Source organism: Chinchilla lanigera, unplaced genomic scaffold, assembly GCF_000276665.1.
Source record: "Chinchilla lanigera isolate Chin_1 unplaced genomic scaffold, ChiLan1.0 scaffold00059, whole genome shotgun sequence".
Classification (NCBI taxonomy): Eukaryota; Metazoa; Chordata; class Mammalia; order Rodentia; family Chinchillidae; genus Chinchilla; species Chinchilla lanigera.
This window is the reverse complement of record NW_004955460.1, coordinates 11487753-11512006: the sequence shown is the minus strand read 5'-3', so window position 1 is coordinate 11512006 and position 24254 is coordinate 11487753. Positions and strand designations below refer to the sequence as shown.

The window sequence follows — 24254 nt, the reverse complement described above, 5'->3', positions numbered from 1 at the left end:
ATTTACATTTACATTTGTTTGTAGGTATTTTTTAATTTCATCTTTAATTTTCTCTGTGACCCATTGGTTGTTCAGGAGGTTGTTGTTTAATTTCCAAGTGTTTATGGAGTTTTTGGGGTTCTTTTTGTCATTAATTTCCAATTTCATTGCACTGTGGTCAGATAATATGCATGGGATAATTACAATTCTTTTGCATTTAGGTAGGTATGTCCTATGAGCTAGAATGTGGTCTATTTTAGAGAAAGTCCAGTGTGCAGCTGAGAAAAATGTATATTCCGACATTGTGGGGTGGAACGCTCTGTATACATCTACTAAGTCCATTTGTTTGCAGCTTTGGTTCAGATCTGTTATTTCCTTGCTGATTTTCTGTCCACTTGACCTATCTTTTTGTGTCAATGGGGTGTTGAGGTCCCCTGTTACAATAGTGTTATTAATTATATGGGTTTTCATGCCTGTTAAGATTTGTCTTATATAATTTGGAGCTCCAATATTTGGTGCATACATGTTTATGATTGTTATCTCTTCCTCTTGTAGTTTTCCCCTGACAAGTATGTAGTGACCTTCATCTCTTTTGACTGTTCTTGATTTGAAGTTTACATTGTCTGCAAACAAAATAGCTACACCTGCTTTTTTCTGGGTTCCTGTTGCATGAAGGATTGTTTTTCATACTTTGACTTTCAGTCTATGGATTTCCTTTTGAGTAAAATGTGTTTCCTGTATACAGCATATCATTGGATTTTGTTTTGTAATCCACTCTGCCAGTCTGTTTCTTTTGACTGGTGAATTGAGGCCATTTACATTTATGGTTATAACTGATATGTGTTGCTTTATCATTGTCATGTTATTTACTTGCATTGGTTTCCTACTTTTTCTACCTGTTTACTTGCTTGCTCTTCTTTCCTTTCTACTGTTATTCTTGAAATTGCGGTCAGATTTTTCTCTGTCTAGAATATCTTTTAGTACTCTTTGCAATGCTGGTTTGGCACTCATGAAGTTCTTCAAATGTTCTTTGTCGTGAAAATATTTTATTTCTCCGTTGAATTTGATGGATAATTTCACAGGATACATCAGTCTTGGTTGGAAGCTGTTTTGTCTCAGGACCTGTAATACTTCACTCCAAGCTCTTCTTGATTCGATGGTTTGTGCTGAGAAGTCTGCCATGATTCTGATGGGCTTTCCTTTACAGGTAATCTGTTCCTTTTCTCTAGCAGCTTTTAATAGTCTGTTCTTTTGCTAGAGATCTGGGAACTTGACTATTATATGTCTGAGTGTAGTTTTATTTTGGTTGTGGTTGGTTGGAGTTCTATAGGCCTCATTTACTGTTTATCAGGTTCTGTTTCCATACTTGGGAAATTTTCTGCTATGATTTCTCCAAATATTCTTTTTATGTCAGTTGCGTTGCCTCCTGCTGTTTCATTGACTCCTATTAGTCCTACATTATTCCTCTTTGCCTCGTCCTGTAGCTGTTGAATTATTTTTTCTGGATCCTTGTTGATTTTAAGAGATCCTTTCTTGCACAGTTGCTAGCTGCCATGCTGTCTTCAATACCTGAAATTCTATCTTCAGCTTCATTCAAGCGGTTTTGGCAGCTTTCAATGGAAGCTTTGTTTTCCTGGAAGTCTCTTTGAATCTGTTTTATGCGTTCTAAGTCCTCTCTATATTTTTCATTTAACATTTCCATCCATTGTCTTTGGTCTTCTATTTTCTTATATGTTTCTTCTTCAGACGTTTTGAGCAGTTCTTTCATTATTATTGTCATTTTCTTTTTTACCTGAGAGATTATTTCTGATCTCATCTCTTCTATGGCCTTATGGAGGTGTGTCTTTACTTCCATTTCAATCATTTCAGCAATTTCAGGCATGTGTTTACCAAGTTCTTCTATATAGATGTCTCCTGGACTTGTTCTGAGTGGGGTAGAGTTCTGGGATTGTGTTTTAGTCCTTTGTCTTGTCATGTTTGATACCAGATGCAGAAAGCTCAGTTTCCTTCTTCAATGACTGCACAGCAAAGGCCACTAGTGTCCCTAGTTTTCCAGTTGGTCAGGTTTGCCCCTCAGTGTCTTCTGAGAAGCACTACTTAGTCTGCGGTTTTCTGGCAGTTGTTGATTTGTATCTAGTTATCCCAGGTCTCAGACATGGGCATTGGTGTCAGCTGATGGCAGACTATCTGATCCAGCATCCGCTTGCAGTTCAGGGCATGTGCATGGCCCAGACTCAGGTTGCACTGGTGTGACAATTCAGGTCCAGTGGACCTATGTCCCCAGGCAGTTCAGGGTACAGGCAAAACCCAGACATGAACTGCAGGGTCAACAGTTGTGGACCACCTAATTGTGTCTCCAGTTAGTTCAGGATGCATACAGGAACCAGATGCGGGCTGCACAGACAGCAATCACAGACTGCCCATGCCTGCTACCCCCCAGTGGGTCAGAGCACAAGTAAAGCACGGACTCGAACTGTGGTACCAGCAGCTCTTGGAGCCCTTGATCACTCAGCTCAGGGCACGTGCAGGGAGGGCCCACTCGCAAACCCTGGTGAGAGCAGTCCCCGGGACTTCTGAGTGAGGAATTCATGTCTGCCATGAGTGCAGGGAGGGCAGAGACTCAGACTGTAATCGCACCGGGGTCCTGGGTCACCTGCTCTGCCCCCAGGAAGTAGATGGGAAATACCTGTCTCTCTCCATGACTTTCAGCTGGGAACTATGGTGGGAGTGGGTCACAGCCTGCCTGGTTCTGCTTCTTAGTCAGTTCAGGACATATGAAGGACCCAGACCCAGGCCACTCAAAGAGCAATCACAGACTGCCCGTGCCTGTGACCCTCCAGGGGGTCGGGGCGTAAGTAAAGCACAGACTCAAACCACGGGACCAGCAACTCTTGGAGCACTCACTCACTCAGCACAGGGCCCATGCAGGGAGGGCCCACACGCAAACCCTGGTGAGAGCAGTCACCAGGGCTTCTGAGTGAGGAATTCCTGTCTGCTGCCCATGAATATAACATTCTTGAAATGACAGACTTATAGAGAACAGGCCAGTGGTTGCTAGGGACTAGGAATGGAGTTTGGTATAGACAACATCTTTGTGAAAATGGCCCATTCTGCATCTTGGCAAACCTACACATGTGATAATAGTACATAGCACTAAGAATGAGTGCACATACACATGCACACACATGAGCAAAACTGGGGAGATCTGGTTAAAGTAGGTTGATTCATCCAATCCATGTCAATATCCTGGCTGTGAACTGTGCTATAGTTTTGCAAGGTGTTACCACTGAGGAAGGGAGGAAAGCATACTTTATTATTTCTTCAACTTCATAGAACTCTACAGTTCCCCCCAAAAGAAAACATTTGACTAAGGGAATAAAAACTGTAATTAATCATAAGCAAATGTTGATATTAACTTAAGTACCCCCCTTTCCCCTTACAGCCCTTTAATCAGACCATGACAGTCGATATTGACTGTAGAATCCATCGATGAATATGGGGCATGACCTGCACACAAGGCCCTAACAGGATGCAGACACTGCTGCCATCATTACTACTGATTAGGGAGACATGACCCAAAAGGCATATTTGTGTGTGCAAAGACCAGCTTTGAAAGGGGGGACATTAAATCTTTGCAATGTTTCTCCAGGCCTGGTCTGTACACACACATCTAAGCAGAGGATTCTGCTCCCACCTAGTGAATTTGCAGTCATATCCACAGCCAGAGTGGGCAATTCAGGCAGATTGTTTCTGCTCGAATGGTCGAGGTAATTGGAGAATTGATACCCAACTTTGCCTCCATTCAGAAGCCTTCACCCTTTCTCCTTAAGCATTTCTTAGAAATGTTACATTTTCATTTCTGTTTCCTCATCTGGGTTCCACCCTGTTTTAAAGATACAGTCAATACAGGAGGCATGCCAAGCTATCTTATCCACATTCAACACAATTACATTGAAAATAAGCCACTCTGGAAGACAGTCCCCAGAAATTAATTATCACACAGAAAGTGAATACAAGGGCCTTTTGTTATTGTGATAATGAAATCACTACCACCTTAATACTCTTGAACTCAATCATGCCTCTGTTGAATTTCTGCTGAATAAACTGAGAAAAATATTGCAATTTACTCTCCAAGGAAATTCACTGTTTAGTACAACAACTGTTTTTTTGTTGCACAGGCTAGTGGAGAGTCTAGAGATCCACACAAAGCTGGAAGCTTCCTTGGCTGCTGAAGATGGATGAGAGGCCCCCTCCTTTTCCCTTTTCTCTTTGCTGTTATTTTGCATTCCATTGAAGTATTAATCTATATTTTGGAGAAAAACTGCTAAGACTTTTAAAAATATGTTAATAGGCTACACTCCTCCCAGCCACTGGCTTAGTGCATTGCTGTGGCTCTTTATTTGACATGCTTCATGGGTTGGTGTTGAGTTTAGATACTGAAGCAAACTAGCCTATTAAATACTGTGCTGTAAATATAAACCTTTATGAACCTCTTGGGACGGTCCTTCTAAAATGTGAATTAAGATATTCTATGATTCAAGCCCATAAAGAGAGAAGTAGCCATCACCCTGCGTAGTAATTTGCTTTCTGAAACCTTCAAATATAAATTGCCTTTTGCCAGTGCTGACTGAATTCTGAATTGATGTGTGTGATAGTCACTAATGATGAAGTTTTTAGAAATACTTCTTTTAAAAGAAGCTCAAACTGTGTTGGGCTATTGTGGTCTTTGACATATCCTTCTTTTACTTAAGGGCTATTATTTGCTTGTTTGTTTCTTGTTTAAAGAGCCACCGTATTTTACTGCTGAACCGGAGAGTCGGATTTTAGTTGAAGTGGAAGAAACTGTGGACATCGTGTGTCGAGCCATGGGTGAGTGCGGGCAGTGGGTGGACCCGAGACTGGTGTGGAGGAAGGACAATGACAGTGTCATCCTTCCAGGGAGGCAGTGAGTGCACAGATTGAGAGCTGACTGTGGAGTGTGGAAGAACCCAATAACCAGGCCATGGCCTTGGGGAAGCCCTCCACCTGGCCCAGCTCCTGCTTCCTTGGTAACACTGATCTTTACCTTCTCCCCACCTCCTCCATCTCAAACAGAGAGGCTACAGCATAGCCTGGGGACTCTCCTCCAGGTGCTCAGGTTCCATAGGCTGTGACCTCTGGGCTCATCCCCTCAGGAAACTCATCCTTGTGAGTGGACGGCCAGGACCAGTACACATAAGAGATCTTTTTACACTTTTATTAAATAAGAAATTTTCCTACTTTTCTGCCTTACCAGTTTTGCTTTGACTTTCCTTTGTTCTTTGGGTAATTCTCTCTTTCTCCCCTGCCTTGGCTGCTAGCTCCCCACCCAGGTCAGGCAGCGCCGAGCTTTCCATAACTCTTCAGGGAAAGGATCTCCTCAAGATAAGTTCATTGACAAAACCTGTGTTTGGATTCTGGCACCTGCTGGGAAGTCCAAGCATCATTTCCTGATTGTGTAGACCCGGTATCTAAAGAGTGTTTTCTCCTGCCTCCCCATGAGCTGGGAGGATAAGGGTTCTATCTATTGTGTAAACCTTTGAAACAGTTCACTAAGGAAGATATCATCTCATTGTACACATGGAAAAGCCAAGCCATAAATAGCAAGGTTAAGCAGTGTGCTCAGAGCCATGAAGATAGAAGGAGATACTGCTTGTAAAATCATCACCCAGTGCCAGGCATGTAGGAGTTGCTCATTAAATGCTGGGGTCACATGCTTATGGAGACAGGATCCAAACCCTGATTTGCCAGCTCCTCCAGGATACCTGGCTTCTAGGGGCCTGAGGCCTTGGGCTCAGAGCAGACACCATGCTCTGTGGGTACACCATGCTGTGTAGGTGTATGTCATTCTTCATTTCTAAAAGTGAGGGCTGTGTTGCTCTGAGCAGCGTTGGTGGCAGAAGCACCTGTGGTTTGTGCAGCTCTGCTCCTGCCCAAAGGACCTGTTTCCTTCATCACCCTATCCTAGCTCCTGGTTACCTCACAAGGGCCACCCTCTACAAATCTGCTCTGTTCCTGTTCTTGTTTTGGCTCTACTGACATAGCTGTAGGGGAGGGGAAGGAGAAGGAGAGAAGAGAGAATTCTGAATTTTAAGTGGATATACCTTCCTTGCTGTTGTTGCATTGTTCTTTCTTGTATAAACATCAGTTTCTTGAGGACAGCTCTGTGAATGTGATGCTATAAAATATTTAGAGTGCTTATATTTCAAAAATGAGAGTATACACTATTGTGGGGGTACTATTTCTGATTATGGCATTAAATTGCCCCCAAGTACAAATACTCCTATGTACTAACAATTATTTTTCAATAAATGACAGCCCCAAACTCTTCCTTTGATAAGAGAATGCCCTTTTTGCATGATTTCTACAGGACAAACTGCTCATTAAGCATAGACTTACAAATATATATCAAGCAGGTCTTTCAGCATTGCTTTGCCATCATATAATTTACTGCTTTCTGTTAATTTTGACAATGAAACTCCAGCAGCATGTGAAGTGGGGATTCTTTATGAAAGCTACATCATGTACTTGCCATTATGAGATTTTACATGAATTGGTTATGCTTTTACCTTGAAATGGATTTTTTAAAATTTCCTGTTATAATGAAAGGTGACAGGAAACATAATTAAGGCAAAGAACAGAATCTGAGAACACATTATCTTGAAATATCCATGATATTAACTTTATTTATTAAAATGGACATATTGCCCCTGCCTACATAACCTCTTGAATCAAGGGATTTGGGTATGCCTGCCACTGAATCATAGTAAGATGTGCTTTTATTGCAATCCATTTTATATTTAGGGAAACTGAGGAACAGAACCATCTGAGGTCTAGAACTAAATCTAAGTATTTCTTCACTTCCCCATGCCTGCTGTATGTCTGGAGTGCATTGTCTTGCGTGGGTTGGTCTGGCTCTGTAGGAGTCTTTTTAGCCTACCCAGTTCTTGGGTAGGAATGGCTTCCTGGACTCGAAGAAGTGTCAGGGAGAAGTCCCAGGAAAGAAGACTTCCTCGTTGCTAGTTGTCCAGCCATGTGGAGAAGGCACTAAGAGAAGAGCTTAGTGTCTCCAGCCCAGGGCTGCCCCACACAACATGGCAGCACTCATCATCAGCACCTGGGTTATGTGTCCTGACCTCAGTTGTGTATAGGACAAGCCACAGACATCCTCACACTATTAGGCCAAGGACAGACTCTTTTATTTACAACCCAGGTTCTGCCCTTTGTGAACTTGCCCTGTTTCCATAGGCTGCACTCTTCCCAACCTCACCCTACCCTCCTTCCAGGCTGGCTGAGCAGTTCTCAAGTCCTCATTTCTTTCTGTAACACCACTGCAGTGAAGAAGGGGCAAGCAGGAGTAGTGCTATGTGCTGAGCCTTTCTGGCCTTCCCATCCTCCTAATCTAACTCTTGGCCATGTTCCTGGATCACTAGGCTCCCAGGGAATAAGAAAAGAGCCACGCTGCAGCCCCTTGTGCCCTCTGCCTATCTCATGTTGATCCTATGGACTGATATCCACAATATGACACTGCTCCTATGTCTTCCCCTTTAACCTGACACATCTCATGTACTTGTCACCCCACCTGATGACTTGCCCTCCGGTTCTGTCGGCTTCCATTCCAATGAGGAATGTCAGCCCCTTGGACAGAGGGTGTATTAATCACTTTTTTATTGCTGGGACAAAATAGCTGACATCTGAAACTTCAAGGGGGAGGTTTTTTGGCTCATGTTTTCGGAGGGTTCAGCCCACAGTCAGCTGGCTCCAAGGAAGAAGTAGCATGGCAGACACATATGTCAGAGGAAGGCTGCTCAACTCATAGCAGCCATGTAACAGCAAAAAGGGAAGGAGCCAGAGAGAAATGTACCTTCCCAAGGTACTTATCCACCTTCTCCAACTGGGCCCCAGCTCCTAACATCACACTTAGTCATGAATTCATCAATGGATTAATCCACTAATGAGTACAGAACCCCTTATAGGTAGTTGAAAGGGTAAATAGATGACAAAATGTGTGTGAAGATATTGCCAGGTTAGCCTTTCAACCAGTTTTGCCTCAGCTGTCATATAAGGGACTATTGGAATTTAATTCTTTTAAATGCTCCTTTACTTCCACTCCTACCCAGGGGTCCCTCTCCCCACCCTCCAGTGGTACAAGGATGCTGTCTCCATCAACAAGCTCCAGAACCCTCGGTACCAAGTAATGCCCAGTGGAGGCCTGCGTATCCAGAAGCTGCATCCAGAGGACTCTGGAATCTTCCAGTGTTTTGCCAGTAATGAAGGAGGGGAGATCCAGACCCATACCTACCTGGATGTAACCAGTGAGTACCACCCCTCAGCAAAACCAGGCAACCTAGATGGGCCTTCCAGTCAGACTTTCCCACATTATGCCCTGTGTGATACAGAACAGTGGCATCCCTCAGCACCTGACATGAGTGGATGGGCCAGAGGGTTCTGTGGCCAGAAGTGACCCGCGGGGGAGGGCTGTACCACAGGCACGCATCAATCCACTTTAGGCCCCCTAGGAAACCCTGCCAAATCCCATAAGCATCAAGGACAAGCTGGTCTCTCCCAGTGCCTGGATTCCTCCTCCTGTGGTCCCCACCTTCCAGCATTTGTGCCTTCCTCTTTCTGAAAGGGAGTAAAAAGTGGTCCCAAATTTTTCTGGACAGAGCCAGAAACACAACAGAGTGAACAGCTCAATCCTAATCATTTTCTTTTGATCTTTTTCCCATTTTTTTATATCCATTCCCATTTTAGTTTTATTGAACAATTATAGTTCTTTTGTGAGTTTCTTTTATTATCCCATTAACAGCAATACCTTGGTACTCTATCTTTGAAAAATAAAATAAAGGTAAAGGTTTTCACTATATCTGTGGGTTTTCTTTTTAATCTCCCACAGTCGTAATATTGTTCTTCTAAAATGAAGTAGAATTTAGTGATTATGGAATTACACCTTTCATGTTTGCCCTTTTGGAAGCAAAGTGCTGATGTCCTGGGGTGTGAGAGCCATTGAGAAGGCCAATCGATAGCAGTGTGCACGTGGCTAGTGGCTTTTATCAGTCAGGGCACGTGAAGAGACTGGGACAGTTTTTAAGGATCCACACATCTATTGTGCTAAACCCACGGTCACTTCCCTGACCTTGGCCCAGGGATCAAATTTCTGCTCTCTGTTGGACCATAGAAAATTAATACTGCTTCAAGTAGTAGAAATAATACTGGATGCTTAAGCCAGAAACTGAGTTCTGGTCAACTAGAATGATTTAAAGTCTGCCATGCAACTAGTCAGGATGTTCAGGGACAGGGTTTGGCCAGGTATTTTTTTAAAGGGTCTCATTGTAAATATTTGAACTTTGAGGCACAAGGACTCTCCCAGCAGTTCAGCTTTGCTATGGTAGTGTAGAAGCAGGAGCAAATGGGAGTAACTGAGTTCCAATAAAACTTCATGCAGGCAAATAAGTAATGGCTTAAATTTGGCCCACAGGTTATAGTATACAAATTCACTTAATCAGAGGCCTTGGAACTGGAGGATGGAGTGGTCCATGATGCTCATCTAATTTCTTTCAGTCTCAGTTTCCTTGTCTGTTCATCTGGAACTGTTTTCAGGGTTCTGAGTGTCAGACTGGAAATTTAAATGCAAGTATTTCCTTAAATTGTTTGCCACGATGATAATGCTTCTTATCATGTTCTAAGTATAGGGCTTTTTTTTTCACAAAGAGGATTTATTTTTCCCAAATGAAGCTATCCATAATGAAAGGAAAATGTTTAAAAAATAATACTGAATCATTGGTGCAGCCTACAGTTACTGAGCATCTGGTCAGGCTTTGGGGTATAGCCATGAGGAACACCTATGTTCCAGGACAGAAGGTGATTAGGGGAGAAAGACAGAAAGGAGAAAAGAGCCTGGCCCAGAGTGGGTGCCATGGGAGGACAGGTGAGCCACAGAGCGATGGATAGGAGGGTCTCCAAGGTGACATTGAGATGAGAGCCGAAGAAAAGGGGACCACCTTGGAATCTTGGAGACATACCTGTCTCAGAATTAGTGAGGATTGCAGGGGCCCCTGAGGGAATGAGCCAGCCCTCACTTGTGAGTCTCCATCTGTGTGCAGGTGAGGGGTGGCAGGTGGCTGGGATGGAGTAGGAAACAGGTGAAGGATACACAGGGGCTGGAGGGCTGGTGACAACCAGAGGCACTGCTCTAAGTGCAGGTGAAGTCCCTGGGGTGTTCGTAGGTGCTGGCCCCGGCAAGCCAGTAGGTTTGTGAGGCAGGAGCAGAGGCACCAAGACCAGCAAGATCCCCTGTGTCATCTAGACAAGACCCGGAGCTCAAGGGTTCACACCTGTGGTGGGGAGAAACAGCTTCTGGGTGGGCGGTAGGAGGGGCCCCAGGACTACCTGTGGCCTGCCAGGATGCTGACCACAAGGAAAAAGGTGGCTGCTTCACCTTGGTCTCTTGGGTCCTGCCTAATTCTCCCAAGGGACTGTCACACAGGCTCTGAGCACAGGGATTCCCTGCTACACTGAGTTACCAGCATGGTTGTTGTCAGGGGAGGACAGTCGGCATACCCTCACCCAAACCAGTCTGCTCACATCTGTCCCTGAGCCAGGGCTGGTGGCCCATGCAGGCCCAAGAGTGGGAAGCACCCTGACACCTGGGGAGGGGGACCTTTACTGGGGTCCTGGCAACCTGGTTATTTCAATTCCCAGAATAGATCCTAGAAAACATGAATGTGTCATCTTGTGGTAGATATTTTACATTCAAAAAATAGCTTTTCCTTTTAGTTAAAGAACAGAGGTAATTTGTTTGGTTTCTCTGAATAAATGCCTCCCCTCTCTTTAGCATTCACTAGAACTATTCCTCCTGGGCCCTGCATTTGGCAGCTGTGTATCTCATTTCTCTTTAGGTTGTAAGCAAAGATAGGTAATTCCTGGGAGACAAATAACAGGGAGGTTATAGTTACTCCTGAAATGTTTTTCCTTTATACCACTGTTATCTGTGCAACTGGTTCTGCAAAGTCAGTCTGGAACTCTCCACCAGGCTGTCTCTTTGGTCCTGCCCACTTAGGGATGAAGCACTGAGCACTCACTACCTTAATTCCTCTCCGCAGATGTTGCCCCAACATTTACCCAGCGTCCAACCGACACCACAGTGACTGACGGGATGACAGCTGTCCTACAATGTGAGGTGTCTGGGGCTCCCAAGCCCGCCATCACATGGAAGAGAGGCAGGTGGCTTCCACTTTCCAGACCTGCATGACCCAAGTAGAAAACAAACCATCAAGCCACTGTTGTGTTCAGTTCTTTTTGCACTCATCCATCTAGTCATCCATTCAGTAATGATTAAATAATCGTTAACCATTTACTGAATGCCCCTGCTAGGTACCAGGGCTGAGGATGAACAGGATAGACAAGACCCCAGCCTTCTAGAAGAGGAAGCAGACATTTAAAAATAAGATTTGTACAAATGTCACTCTCTTTTACCTAAGCCCTCCTAAAGTGCCTTCAGCCCCCCATGGCCCCTTAAAATATTACATATTGGATTTGAACTAAATTGGGAAGTTCTCTTTTTTCTCTCTCTGTACTCTGTTGGCATCATTCTACACCCTCTGCAGTTCGACCTGGTAGGCTTAGTTTGAACTGTGTTCCCAGTTCCTATGAAGAGTCAGGTCATGTCACAGGCTGGCTTTGTGGCCCCCATGACCTGTTTTACAAGTCAGGCACATGGACAGAGCCTGTCTGGAACAAGGCTGTGCTAAATTGCATTAATTCATGTAGCTTGATGAGTCAGGCTTGGAGGGTTGATCTGGAGGAAACTTCAAAACTCACATCTAGTCCACATTGCCAGAAGCCTGTATGGTAGCTTTTCCACCTCAGAGTGTAGTTCTGCTACTGTCAAATCTCACTGGGAAAGATTTGTGTGTGTATGTGTTTTTTTCTTGGGCCCAGGGCCTGCACACTGTCACACTAAGCTATGTCTTGTCTTTTTTAATTCTTATTTTGAGACAAGCTTTCACTAACTTGCCCACGTGGGGCTTAAGCTTGAGATCCTCCTCCCTCAGGCCCCCAGAGAGCTGGAGTTACAGGTGTGCACTACCATACCCTGTTTGCTTCTTTTATTTTAAATGTTTCCTATTTTCTTTCCTAATCTTTAACATAATCATAGCTTCATGTAGAAAAATTTCAAATGCATATAAATACACAGAAACATAAAAACCAGTCACCCACAGTTAATGATCCTGTACACAGATCATATTTGTTTAACCATGTCTCTCAATATTGGACAATTAGGATGTTCTAATGCTAAGAATGCGAAGAAAAGTACTGTGGTTATTTTTGCACATAAAATTTTCTCTTTAATTATTTCTTTAAGTTATTTTCTTGGTCGTTGCCCTATTTCTTTCTTTTCTTTCAAGGGTTATGGCTCTAATATTCCTGTTTTTTCTACTGGTCTTCAGGAAACCACATTTTGGCAAGTGGCTCTGTGCGGATTCCTAGGTTCATGCTGCTGGAATCTGGGGGTCTGCAAATAACCCCTGTATTCATCCAGGATGCCGGCAACTACACCTGCTATGCACTCAACACTGAGGGCTCCCTGAACGCGTCTGCAGCGCTCACCGTGTGGAGTAAGCCCACAGTCCCAACACCTCCCGCTCACCAGCCTCTCATCAGCACGGCACGATGCCTCGGGGATGGCAATATGCCCTTGACTTTCTCGCTTAATCAAAGAAAATGATTATTTTTGCAACTAATTTACAGAAATCTGTTGAGTAATTAATTTTTTAGTTTGTAGAAGAATAACTAGAAGTTGTATTCCAAGATTTAATGGGAATGTTTCAGGAGAGATAAAAGACTTTCTAAAAGTCAGCGCAAATGTCATACCTAACTAACTCAGTAACAAAACTGATTATTGATTAATTTTATAAATTAAATTAAAATCCTAAAGGAAGCATATTTTTTCTATACTACCTCATGATCAAATATACCTCCGGTTTAGTTGTCTACACGTTTCTTATATCTTAAGAGCAAACTGGAAGAAAATCTTTATTGTTTCTCCAGGTATTCTCATTCCTATTTTATCCATGATACTAGTGTCTGAAATGCAGAATAAGTTGTTTTCTGGAGCATAAGGATTAGAGTATCATAACCACCCTCCCGCCTTTTAACTTCAAGTGTCAAAGTATTTTTTCCTCTCTCTTTCGTACAAATCTATATTATTAAAAACTCATTTTTCAAAACAGCAAAAGACAGTACTCACTAACAGATTTTCATAAGGCCATATAATGAGGAGGGAAAGTTTTAACTCGCTTGAGTGAATAATATGTTAAAATGTCAACCTAAAGAAAAATCATTGTGCTTCATTTCATATTTGTTTAGCATTTTCTATCATACAGTTGGTGTCCACTTTGATAAATGATCCTTTTCTAACTTATTAGGTGTTATAAAAACATCAAGAGCTTAAAATAAATGAATCCAAATTTCCACAATATTGGCAAGTACTAAAAAAGAGATTTTGTTCCATTTGGCGGTTGGACTCAACTAATTCTTATTCATCATATGTCCCTAAAAATTGACCATGCATTTAAAATCTTGCACAGAAGTGAGTTCTGAATCTCTATAGCTCGCTCACCAAAAAACTTTGTAGATCTGTTAGGATTCAAAATTGTAATCATCCTAGAATCGGTGGCCTACAGATCATTTGCAACCTGTATTACCTATGTTAGCCAGTACAGCTTGTAGTGACAGTAGCATGTCCTTTCATTGACAAGAAAACAAGGCTCGGAAACACGTTTCTTGATGCACTGGTAGCAAGTGATCACACTAGGCCTTAAACCTAGCCTTACGACTCCCCAGTTCTAGGCTTTTTGTGTGGCACCATCATGCCACTCCCACCCTTGCAAAGGTGTGTGTGGTGTGGGGCCACACCTTGCATGGGCTGCATACAGGGAGGGCTGTGTTCTTGATGTTAGTGGTGGAGCCTGGGGGTCCTGCCTCTCACGAGCTGTGTGATACTGGGCAAGTGTCAGTGTTCCCGAGCATTTGGTTTCATCCCTGACATTACAGCCTTCAGCAGATTGCTGTGAGGATTAAATAAATTAACATAAATGAAAGCACTGTGTGAAGTCACAAAGTGCTGTGAGAACATTAGGAATTGCTAAAATGGTGATCTTGTTGAAGAATCTGGATTTTAACCAATCTTCTATCCACGATCTTCTAGGAAAGGAGGGTCCTGAAGACTTGGGAGAGGGAGGTTAACTGCCTTTGCTGGCAGTAGAAAGCCTTGTTTGAAATTCTCTGAACATTTCTGAGCACTTCCATCTGTACTCCTTTTGCCAAGATAAGAGGAAATTTGGAGGTTTTGATGTCAGATGACCAATTCATCATCCCCCTGAGGGCAAAGGCTCCCAAACTCACAATGTCATCTGAGCTGTGACTTGTGTTGTTTCAGATCGAACCTCTATCATTCACCCTCCTGAGGACCGTGTGGTGATTAAGGGGACCACGGCCACTCTGCGCTGCGGAGCCACTCACGACCCCCGGATTTCTCTCCGGTCAGCTCAGGCAGTTACGATACTTTGGGGCCTATTAATATTCTGTGAGCTTATAAGGAGAGTAGAGATGAAGAGGAAGAATTTGGGAACTTTGATTTCAGTGGAAGGTCCCTGATTACAGTATCTTACAGTCACGGGCTCCATCATTAATCATACGAATCCCATTTTCCACTCCAACCTTATGTATTATTTACAGTGAGCTATGTTCAACTTCATGAGTTCAATACAGCTTTTCATGATTTTTCTGCCAAGGTTAATACACTATCTGTAAAACGTACTTGTCAGGGACTGATACCTAATGAGAGAAAAATCCAGAGGGATGGAATAGGATTTCAGCAGTGTTTACACGGGGCTCTACAGTACTCACAAGGGGTTTTCTCGACTCCGAGGTTGATTCTGTTATGAAATAGAGACCAAGGAGTGCCTATATGCAGAAGAAAGGCAGCCACAGTCGCTCAAGGCACTAAGGGGAAAACACATGTGAAGAAGGGAAGTGGGTCACCTGGCTAGAGAGTTCCTAACATAATTATGATACCCTGTCTTGGTTTGAATTTGGTCTGGAGAGTCATAATAAAAATCATGGCCCTCCAGGGAGAGTGTGGTTACAGACACACACTGTCCAAAGAGCAGCATTTGCAAAATAGTTTTTAATTGTCAGAGTTTGAGAATAAAAGAAGAAAGAGATCCTGCCATCATAATATGGTGACCCTGGCCTCAGCTCCAAAGACATGTCCTTCACAAAGGGGTAGAACAGAGATGTCATGCTACATCTGGGCCATTTCTGCTTTGAGCAGAGGAGATCATTGCTGATGCATGCATTAGTAACTGGGTTCAGAGACTAAACCCACTGCTCAGGGGTATTTGGCAAATCATGAAACTCTACATCTCCATCTGGCTCTCTGAAGATCCCCAGGGCACAAAAACAAGTTTGATTTAGTTATAAGAATGCTGAATGCAAAACTAAATGGACAGATAGAAACTAGAAAGTTAAAGATTACCTCGGAGGCTGACTTAGAGATGATTGTCATGCCTGGAAAAGAATCCATTCATTCTGAATGAGTTAGACCACGATTTCAAAGAAGGAAGAACAAGTAGGTCTCATTTTCTGCTGCTCTGAGAGCTCAAGAAGAGTACCCTTGGCTCAGTGTGGTTTTCTTGTAGCATTTTATGTGCGATTAAATGGGAAGTCCCTTTCTGAGAGGGGACTGGATTGTTCTCCTTATCTCAGGTTTCACTGCCCCAGGAGCCCTGGGCTGAAAGTGATAATCTATCCATTCCCTTCTTGTGAAATCTGCCTTATGCTACTTCTGTGTAATTTCAGATGAGTAGTTTGTAGATGTCTGTGCTCTGTGAATATGAAGCCTTTATAGAACTGAGTATATTTTGAAAATCTGATCAAATTGTTCTGGAAAAGAAAGACAGCACTTTTCATCTCATCTAGCAGTGAATAGTGGCCCCGCTCAGGGACATCTAAAGACTGAGCATGCTCTTAATTGATTCTGCATTTCAAAAGAAAACTGGGCTAAAATGACCACAGATAAAAATTAAATAAGGAACAAATGCAATTTTAAGGACCATCTGCCAGAATAGTAGGATTTTAAGGAAGTGTGTTTATGATTTGTGATCTGGTTTTTCAGGAGTTGAATAATTTCCCTCTGGGATTCTTTAAGCGCCATTGCCTCCTCTCCAGGTGGCACTCTTGCCGCGTAGGCTCATTCCTGGGGCAGGTGTGTCAGATGCCTCTTAGTAGATGGCAGGCATGCAGATGAGCCCAGGGTCCCTAACTCAGATACAGATAGTTTCCACTCATCATCATGGGGCTGTTTTAACTTCAGCATCTACTTCTGTTTATTGGCCAAGATCTCTGCTAACTTCTCTTTTGTTTCCTAAGTATAATTCGTATACTGTAAAATTTGCCTTTCTAAAGAGCACAAGTTAGTGACTTTAGTATGTTTTCAATGTCGTAAGTTGCTTGTGTTTTAACAAATGGGAAAGCCCATGACTCTGTTCCTGCGGTTCTGTAACTGAAGAGCCTGTGCTTGGCCCACAGCTACGTGTGGAAGAAGGACAATGCAGTCATCACTCCGTCTAGCAGCTCTAGAATTGGGGTTGAGAAGGACGGGTCCCTCCTCATCAGCCAGACGTGGTCAGGTGATATCGGAGACTACACCTGTGAAATCATATCTGAGGGAGGGAATGATTCCAGGACGGCCCGGCTGGAAGTGATGTGAGTACTGCATGTTGGTGTTAACCGCCCCCTCAGGGTCTGCACTGCTGCGTACAGCCTGTCCTTCTGATGACAGCCACTCCACAGCCACAGCGGTCATGCTGGGACCTGAGCTGGCCAGTCAAGGCCAGCACCTCACACTGTACAGCCATGTAACTTGACCAGTTGGGGTTTTTTTTAACACTTTCATATGATTCATTCTTAGAGCATCTAGTTTGATTAGAGGCTACAAGGCCCATCAATTTTTTTGTCCTATTTCCTGTGCAGATGCTGTATCATGATAGGCTATTGACCTTGCTGGGGTTAAGAAATTGTGAAGCTGGGTATGGTCACAAACCTATAATCCCAGCACTCTGAGAGGCTGAGGCAGGAGGATTGCAAGTTTGAGTCCAGCTTGGGCAACTTGGCAATTTAGTGAGACCCTGTCTTAAAATGAAAAACTGTAAAAAGGACTGGGGAATGTCACTCAGTGAGAAGGCTTGGGTTCAGCTCTTAGTAGCATGAAAAGAAAGGAAAAGAGAAGAGAAGAGGAGAAAATGAAAAGAAGTGAGTTTATTTTTCCACCTGATTGCCCATCAGAGCTTTTGATCAGCGAAAAGTGTCAGGGTCGGCCCACAAAGCAAGACCATTGCCGTGACAACGTACAAGGCTTTGAGCTTAAGTCAGTCCCAGCTGCCTCCCTGTAGGTAAATAGATACTTTCCATTAAGTCTTTTGAAATCCTGAAAATAGCAAGCAGCTTCCCATTACATCTAATCCAGGCCTTCCTGGGGGTCCGGGGGCACAGGGGGGAACCATCGATCTCCTCTGTGCCCGCTCTTTTTCCACAGCTCCCTTTGCACTCACAGAGCTGGAAAATGAAGTACCTGCTGACAAATTTCACTTTTCCAACATGTATTTATTTGCTTTTTAAAAACCATGCCCTCCTAAGATATTCCCAGAACACATGAGTACCAAAAAATACCTGAAATAAGGAATCAAAGCAGTGCGGTGGCCAGGGCAGCAGCCAGACAGGAGACACATACCTGTCCCCCATCCCTGCTAACCCTGTACATGCTGGGCCATCAGGAAAAAGTGGTTAGGGGAAGCTTTCCTTATAGACTCTGCCCACATTGACCAGGGAAGGATTCTGTGTATAGAAATCTTTCCCTTCTTTCCCTAAAGACAGCATAGAAGTCTTGTCTTTGAATCCCTCCCTACCAGCCGAGGGGATAAAAGTGAAAGCAGTGTTTGCTAAGTGCTATGTGTGGCCTTCTGTATCTGCGGCATGCATGAAGGAGTGACCTAGTGCACACTTTCCTACTCTCACCCCTATTTGTGGAATTTAAAAGGTTAATGATGTGGAGCAGCCAGTCCAGAAAGCCCTGTGTTACCTTCAATACCTACAAAAATTCCATTGCTCCTCCAATTCTGGATCTCTCCAGCATGACTCCTTCTTCTCTTCCAGCTAGGGTCTTCCCAACCCCCTGCCATTAGCACTGGACCTCCTCTCTGCCCATCTTGTGCCTGCAAGCCCATCCAGCATGCTGCAGCCACCTGCTGTCTCCATGATGTGGCCGTATCTTCTGCCAGGGTTACAGGAAAGGGTCCTGTTCCCGTGTCCTCTCACATTCCATTGTAGGGTAGCTTTTCCTGCCATTAAGACATGGGATGCCTCCTGCAGTCTTCCCATCCTCCCTGTAGTATGGACATGGGCCACACTGGGGAAAAGGAGCTCTACCTCCTTAGTTCTTTACCTCCTCAAGTGCCTTAGGGCACAATTTTATATTCTGAGTACCTGATAGAGTACCTTATAGGCTGGCTGGCTGGATGAATGAATGAATAAATGAATGAATGAATGAATGAATGATGTATGTGTATGGCCACCCTCCTTCTCCCTTCTTAGCTTTGGTGCTCATGGCTTTTGGTTCCTTATAAGTAAACACATGAGCTCCTGTCCCTGCCAGCAAAGCCCCAGGACATCTCTGCCGTTTCTTCCTCCTTTTTTTCTGGGTCTCAGGTCAGAGATTTCTTTTCTTCTTCATTTTGATGATGTTGGAGAACATCACCAGTGAATTCATGTAACCTTCAAAGCTATTCACATTTTTAAACTACCTTTGAGAACTCTTAGATCATCCATTGTTGGTATCAAATAAATAAGTGTTACCAGTTCATAAAGACTCTGTCAGCAGAAGCCAAATTGCATACTTCCAATATAACACATTCTTTTTATTCTGCACAATTTTTATGTTCTACTGATTTACATATCTTCCCTACTATTTGCTTATTTGATTTCCTCTAAGTAAAATACATTTTTCAGCAAATGTTGCTGTATGTGTAAAATAATAGGCTTTCTGCAGTGGTAAAACACCTCATTTCTAAATATAGAAATATTTGCAGTTTTGTGATTTAAACCAATTTAGATGCCACTGTTTGCAGAGCTGATTGGAAGGCTGTTGGCCTTATGAGTTGCTGGTATCATAAACACCACACTCTTCCATGTCAGAACAAATCAGGAGAGGTGTTCATATCCCTAGATCCAAGCAGGTCTGAAACTCTGCAACATCAGAGATGACAATAATAATGATAATAATAACATGATCATTGGGCATTTGGTGCTTCTCATAGACTTCCAAAATGAGCTCTGTAAGATCTTCTTGATTTACTCCTGGCAAAAAAATAAAGCAAGGGAAAAAAAACTTCTCATACTGCAGAAGAGTCTGAGAGGTACTTACAGCTAAACAGTGTCCTTCAAAGGCCCCAAAACCTGTTTTCTCCTTTCCTTTCCACTTCAGCTAAAAGCTCCTTTGTTAAATATAGAAATTAAGAGCATTGGAAGTGAGCTTTCAAAAATAGACAGTGCTTTGCTGCGTGGTTATGCTTGTTTGCCCAACACTTAGCACTAATTACAGGGCGATGCCTCACACCCGTGACAGTGAGGAACACTGGCAGGTGATCTTTCTTCCCTGCCTCAGTTTCCTCAGCTTGCAAACAGGGCATGATGTGGCTGACCCCAAAGCATGCTGTGAGGGTTGGATGAACCTATTGCATAGGTCTATTGGAGCCCAGCTGAAGAGGGACTCTGGAGGAATTCTGCTCTTGCTGCTTCCTCTCCGTCTTAGGAAAGGGGGCTCCTCCCCCTGCATCTGGGCACTGTGGCCTCTGGCAAGGACTTTCCTTCTGTTACCCCATGTTAGTTTTGACTCACTAGAGGTGTATGCTGCTGCTCATCCTTCCATGCTTGGAACAGTGCCAGGTACATAAGAGGTGCTCAATAAATGTCTGAGTAGGCCTCACTCCACTCACTAAACTAGGAGAGTATGCTGTGCACAACGAGGACCAGTGGTTTATGGGGGCTCTGCCTTAAGCCCCTCTCTAAGAGTCTGGCTTCTCAATTCCATATGGTTCCCTGATGAGTCCTGTAAATTAATAGGTCACTGCTAAATGTTGTCACCCCTTGTTTCAGCTGTGTCTTTCCTTCTAGTCTGCTGGTGCCATAAGAGTAGGAGCTAGTTCCTGAGATGACTCCATATCCCCTAAAGCATCTTGCCCTATTGTGCATACCAGAGGGACCAGGCTCCTAGGGCTTTATGGGTTGATTAATTGTTCAATCATTTACAGACTTAATTAGCATTGCCTCTCTCCTCCTGCATTCAGAGGCGAATTCTTATGAGCCTGCAGTACAAAGAAAACCTAATTTACTGAGCGACTTGAAGACTCGGACCCAGAGGCAGTGGGAGCGGTTTCTTTCAATAAAACTACTTCGGACAAAGCCATAATAAGGAGTGAACAATTTAATACTGAACTCCAGAGTTATCAGGCCCCATCATCTTCCTCCTTACAGCAAAGTTGAGAAGATGGCTTTGACCGAGTCGTCATTCTGGCATCAGCTAGCAATGCTTTTTATAAGGAAAATGCTGCCCAGACCCTCCTCTGCCTGAGCAATTTCCCCACAGCCGCAATTTCACCAATTGCTTTCTCTCTCTCTCTCTCTCCTAAACAGTTTTCCTCACAAACACCTTGACCAGTCTCCTTCCCGTACAGTCTGGGTTTTTGTTGCTGTTGTTGTTAATCTCTGAAATTATCACAGCGTAATTTGCCTGATGGTGAGTCCCTGCTCCCTTCCCACTGTGCAGTGACTCAGCACTGGGCTTCATTTCAGTTGTTCAAGTTCTCTTCCATTTGTCACCCATCTGGGTATCACTGTCTGAGAGTCATGGCAGATCGTTTATCTCCTTTCAAAGTTGGCAGAGAACTGCATGGATGTAATCCTCTCCTATTAGATAAGATTTTCTGAAATGGCTCCAGAATATATTAGAGCCCCATTTATCTATTATTGACAGGTTAGTCAAGGGTCTCACAAACCCTAATTTCCAAGATAAGCAGAACTTATTTAAAGGACTGATTTATACTTTCAATATCTATTAAAAAGTTCCTTGCAGCTGATCATGGTGGTGCATACCTGTAACCCAGCCTGCTGGGAGGCTGAGGCAAAGTCTCAAATTGAAGCTGAGGGTAGGCAACCCTGTCTCAAAATTTAAAAAATTTTTAAAAGGGCTGGAGATGTAACTCAGTGCAAAAGCCCCAGACTCAATTCCCAGTACCACCATCAGGAGAAAAAAGGTATTTTGCATAGCTACACAGGTAATGTTGGGCACAAGAAATATGCTGGGAGATGTTCACATAGCACAGGGGCCAGACCTAGGAAAGACAAACCCCATTCCCGCTGTGAACCCCATGAAGTGTGCAAACTTCCAGCTGACGTGGGCATCACGCTGTGGGGCTTCGGTTGAAGATTCAGGGCTTCCCGAGGTCTCGAGGACAGCAATGTCCCCACACACCCTCAGCTGCAGGGACTCTGTTCCTGCCCTAAATTTCTCAGCACCACTTTGTTCTTAAGTTCTTAGGTCTGTCTTAAAACTCTTCAGAGAAATGTTTTTTTAATCCCTAATCCCAGGCCCTCAGCTCCCAAGCTTGCTGCTCACTGTGCCCCCTCTTAGCGAGCTCGGTACCCTTCTTAGTGATCACTTCTGCTCGGCGGGGAGGCAGAAGTCAGGACCCACCGGACCACAGTAATCGCGTCCTGAAGGCCTCCAAATGAATGAGTGTACCTGGTCCGCAGTTCCACACGCTGTCCGGCTCCAAGACAAAGAAAGGCTGGTCACCATAAGACCAGCTGTTGCTATGTGCACCTTTGACTAGAAAGAGGGACGGACAATAAAGCACTTGTTTTAGTGGGAAGATGATTCATGCCTCACTGTCAGCCCTCAGTAATCCCCCTGACATGTATATTTGGAATTGTTTCCTGTCCTGTCATAAAAGGCCACCTGTGAGCTCCCTACCATCTCACTATATCCTTTTGCAGGAGAAAGGTGACCACCTTCTCTTTGCCAGCTGACTAAATCTTGGGGCTTCCCACTGAACCCTGTAGTTCAGTTTACCACCCAGGCCTCAGGAAAGTCCTGTAAGCAGAAGATCATTTTCTTAAAAAGGAGAAAAGTCAGGACCAGGCAAAGGAAGAGATGCATGAGGCAAGGCCTGGGATGGTCCCGTGTCCTCATCTGGCCTCTACATATTCCCAGCTAGGGAAGCTTAAATTAGCCCCAGTCACCAGGGCTTTTCATGGGGTCTCCCCATGGACTGAAACAGTAGCGAATGATTGAACTCGATCCCTAGTCTCCAGAAGTCAAAAACTGGCACAAACGACCCTGGCTGAAACCCCAGTCCTCTAATCACATGGCTGTCTTTCCAGCCTGACCATTTAAGGGTCACTTCATAAGCATACACGCAGGTGTGGTCATGAAGCCCACCGTAAATAAAAAAGACAGTGCCATTCCTCATGATATTTCAAGGCTTAGAATTCCATCCTAGACCCGATAAATTCTTTATTGTCCAACAGTCTTATTTGGATATCTGAGGTAAGGTTTTTTAAAATGTAGTGAATATTTAGAGTTTTTGTAAAGTTATCACAGTAAAAAAACATATTGCAGTGAATTCCCTCAAAATACTTCTTGCTTTGAACACACTCATTCCATCATTCTTGCTGCTTTCTGAGGAGTTCTTGAAGTCCTCTTTCATGAGTGTCTTCAGTTGTGCTTTAGTTTTGCTGTTTCAGTGTCCTGGATTGATTCAAAATGTTTTCCTTTCATTGTCATTTTAACTTTGAGAAAGAGCCAGAAGTCACACAGTGCCAGATCCAGAGAATGAGGTGGATGAGGATACACTAAAGTTTTTGTGAGCCTGCTTTTCCATTGGACGTTACTTGACAGCAGCATTCACCATATTTTTTTAAAATCATACCTCATGAAGACAGTCATGAGAATGGGCTTCCAGAACTGCTTCAGAAAGTGGCAAGAATGATGGGAGAAGTGTGTTTGAAGCAAAGGGGAAGTATTTTAAGGTATTTTAATGGCAGTGTATCTTTCACTGTAATACATGTTTAAAAATTTTTTTTTTTTTTTGTCGTTTTCAAACAGAGTCTTAATGTGTAGCTCAGGCTGGCCTTGAGCTCATTTTGTAGCCCAGGCTGGTCTCGAACTTGCAGTGGTCCTCCTGCCTAAGCCTCCCGAGCACTGGGATTACAGGCGTACGCCACCACACCCAGCTAAAAATTTACACATTCACTATATATTTATTTATCCAAGTTTATCCCTGGTTTGTTTTCAGGTATAGCTATTTCATCCCTTGTTTGGTTTCAGATAAAACCAGTTCAGACTGAAAGAAAAAGAGGAAATGGGGCCTGGGAGAGTTAGGGTAGAGATTTTTATCCAGATGTTTCCTGTATATTGGTTTTTATTGGAAATCTAATGCAGTTCAGTTATTGGAAAGCTCAAGTAGAAATAATGGTCCCTTTCTGATTTAAAACTTAATTCACAGTTAGGGGGAAAACAAGATAACATTCCAGGCTCAGGTTTATGCTTTACTGTGCTAATGTACAATGTAGTTGCCATCTACATGAGAAATATTGGTTAGTTTATAAATGGTATGCATGAGCCAGCGAGAGCTGTGTTTCATAGGTACCTAGAAGCACAGAACAGCTTAATAAATTTCAAAGTATAATGAGTACATTTTTAAAATTAAAAATATCAAGTTTAATTATGGCTTTTTTTTTTCTGACCTATGTGGCTTAGCAGTAACCAATGTCTGAGAAAGACCCAAACTAGGTAGTGAATAAAACATTACCCCTTACCCCAGCATTGCCTGGGAACATTTACAGAAAGGGAAGCCATTTAGAATGTACCATAGGGCAGGTGCTGCTCTCAGACCTGGGAGATGGATGGTTAAATACTGGACTTGGGCAGCTCATGACTTCAAGGCTGCAGGACCGTGGCTGGGACACACTTCACTGTAGGGTTTGCAGCTGTCACCAGTAAATCCCAGTAACAACTTTTTTATTAGGAATTTCTCCTTAGAATTTATTAGCTTTAATTGCATTTCCATTTTATAGCCCTGCTGATGTGTTATTTACCATTTCCATGGGATTTTCGGTAGTGTTTTTACCACATTTCC

The 24254-nt window shown here is 43.5% G+C and overlaps 1 protein-coding gene across 1 annotated transcript in view; it reads left to right on the top strand.

The window, feature by feature from the left end:
• The window catches only part of Sdk1 (sidekick cell adhesion molecule 1), a gene marked incomplete at its 5' end in the record, with an annotated part of 870484 nt that overhangs the window by 636613 nt on the left and 209617 nt on the right, over positions 1–24254 (top strand). The window contains 6 exon segments of the mRNA XM_005397857.2: positions 4765–4848; positions 8118–8312; positions 11100–11216; positions 12447–12614; positions 14438–14540; positions 16591–16767. Coding sequence (XP_005397914.2) covers positions 4765–4848; positions 8118–8312; positions 11100–11216; positions 12447–12614; positions 14438–14540; positions 16591–16767 — 844 coding nt within the window.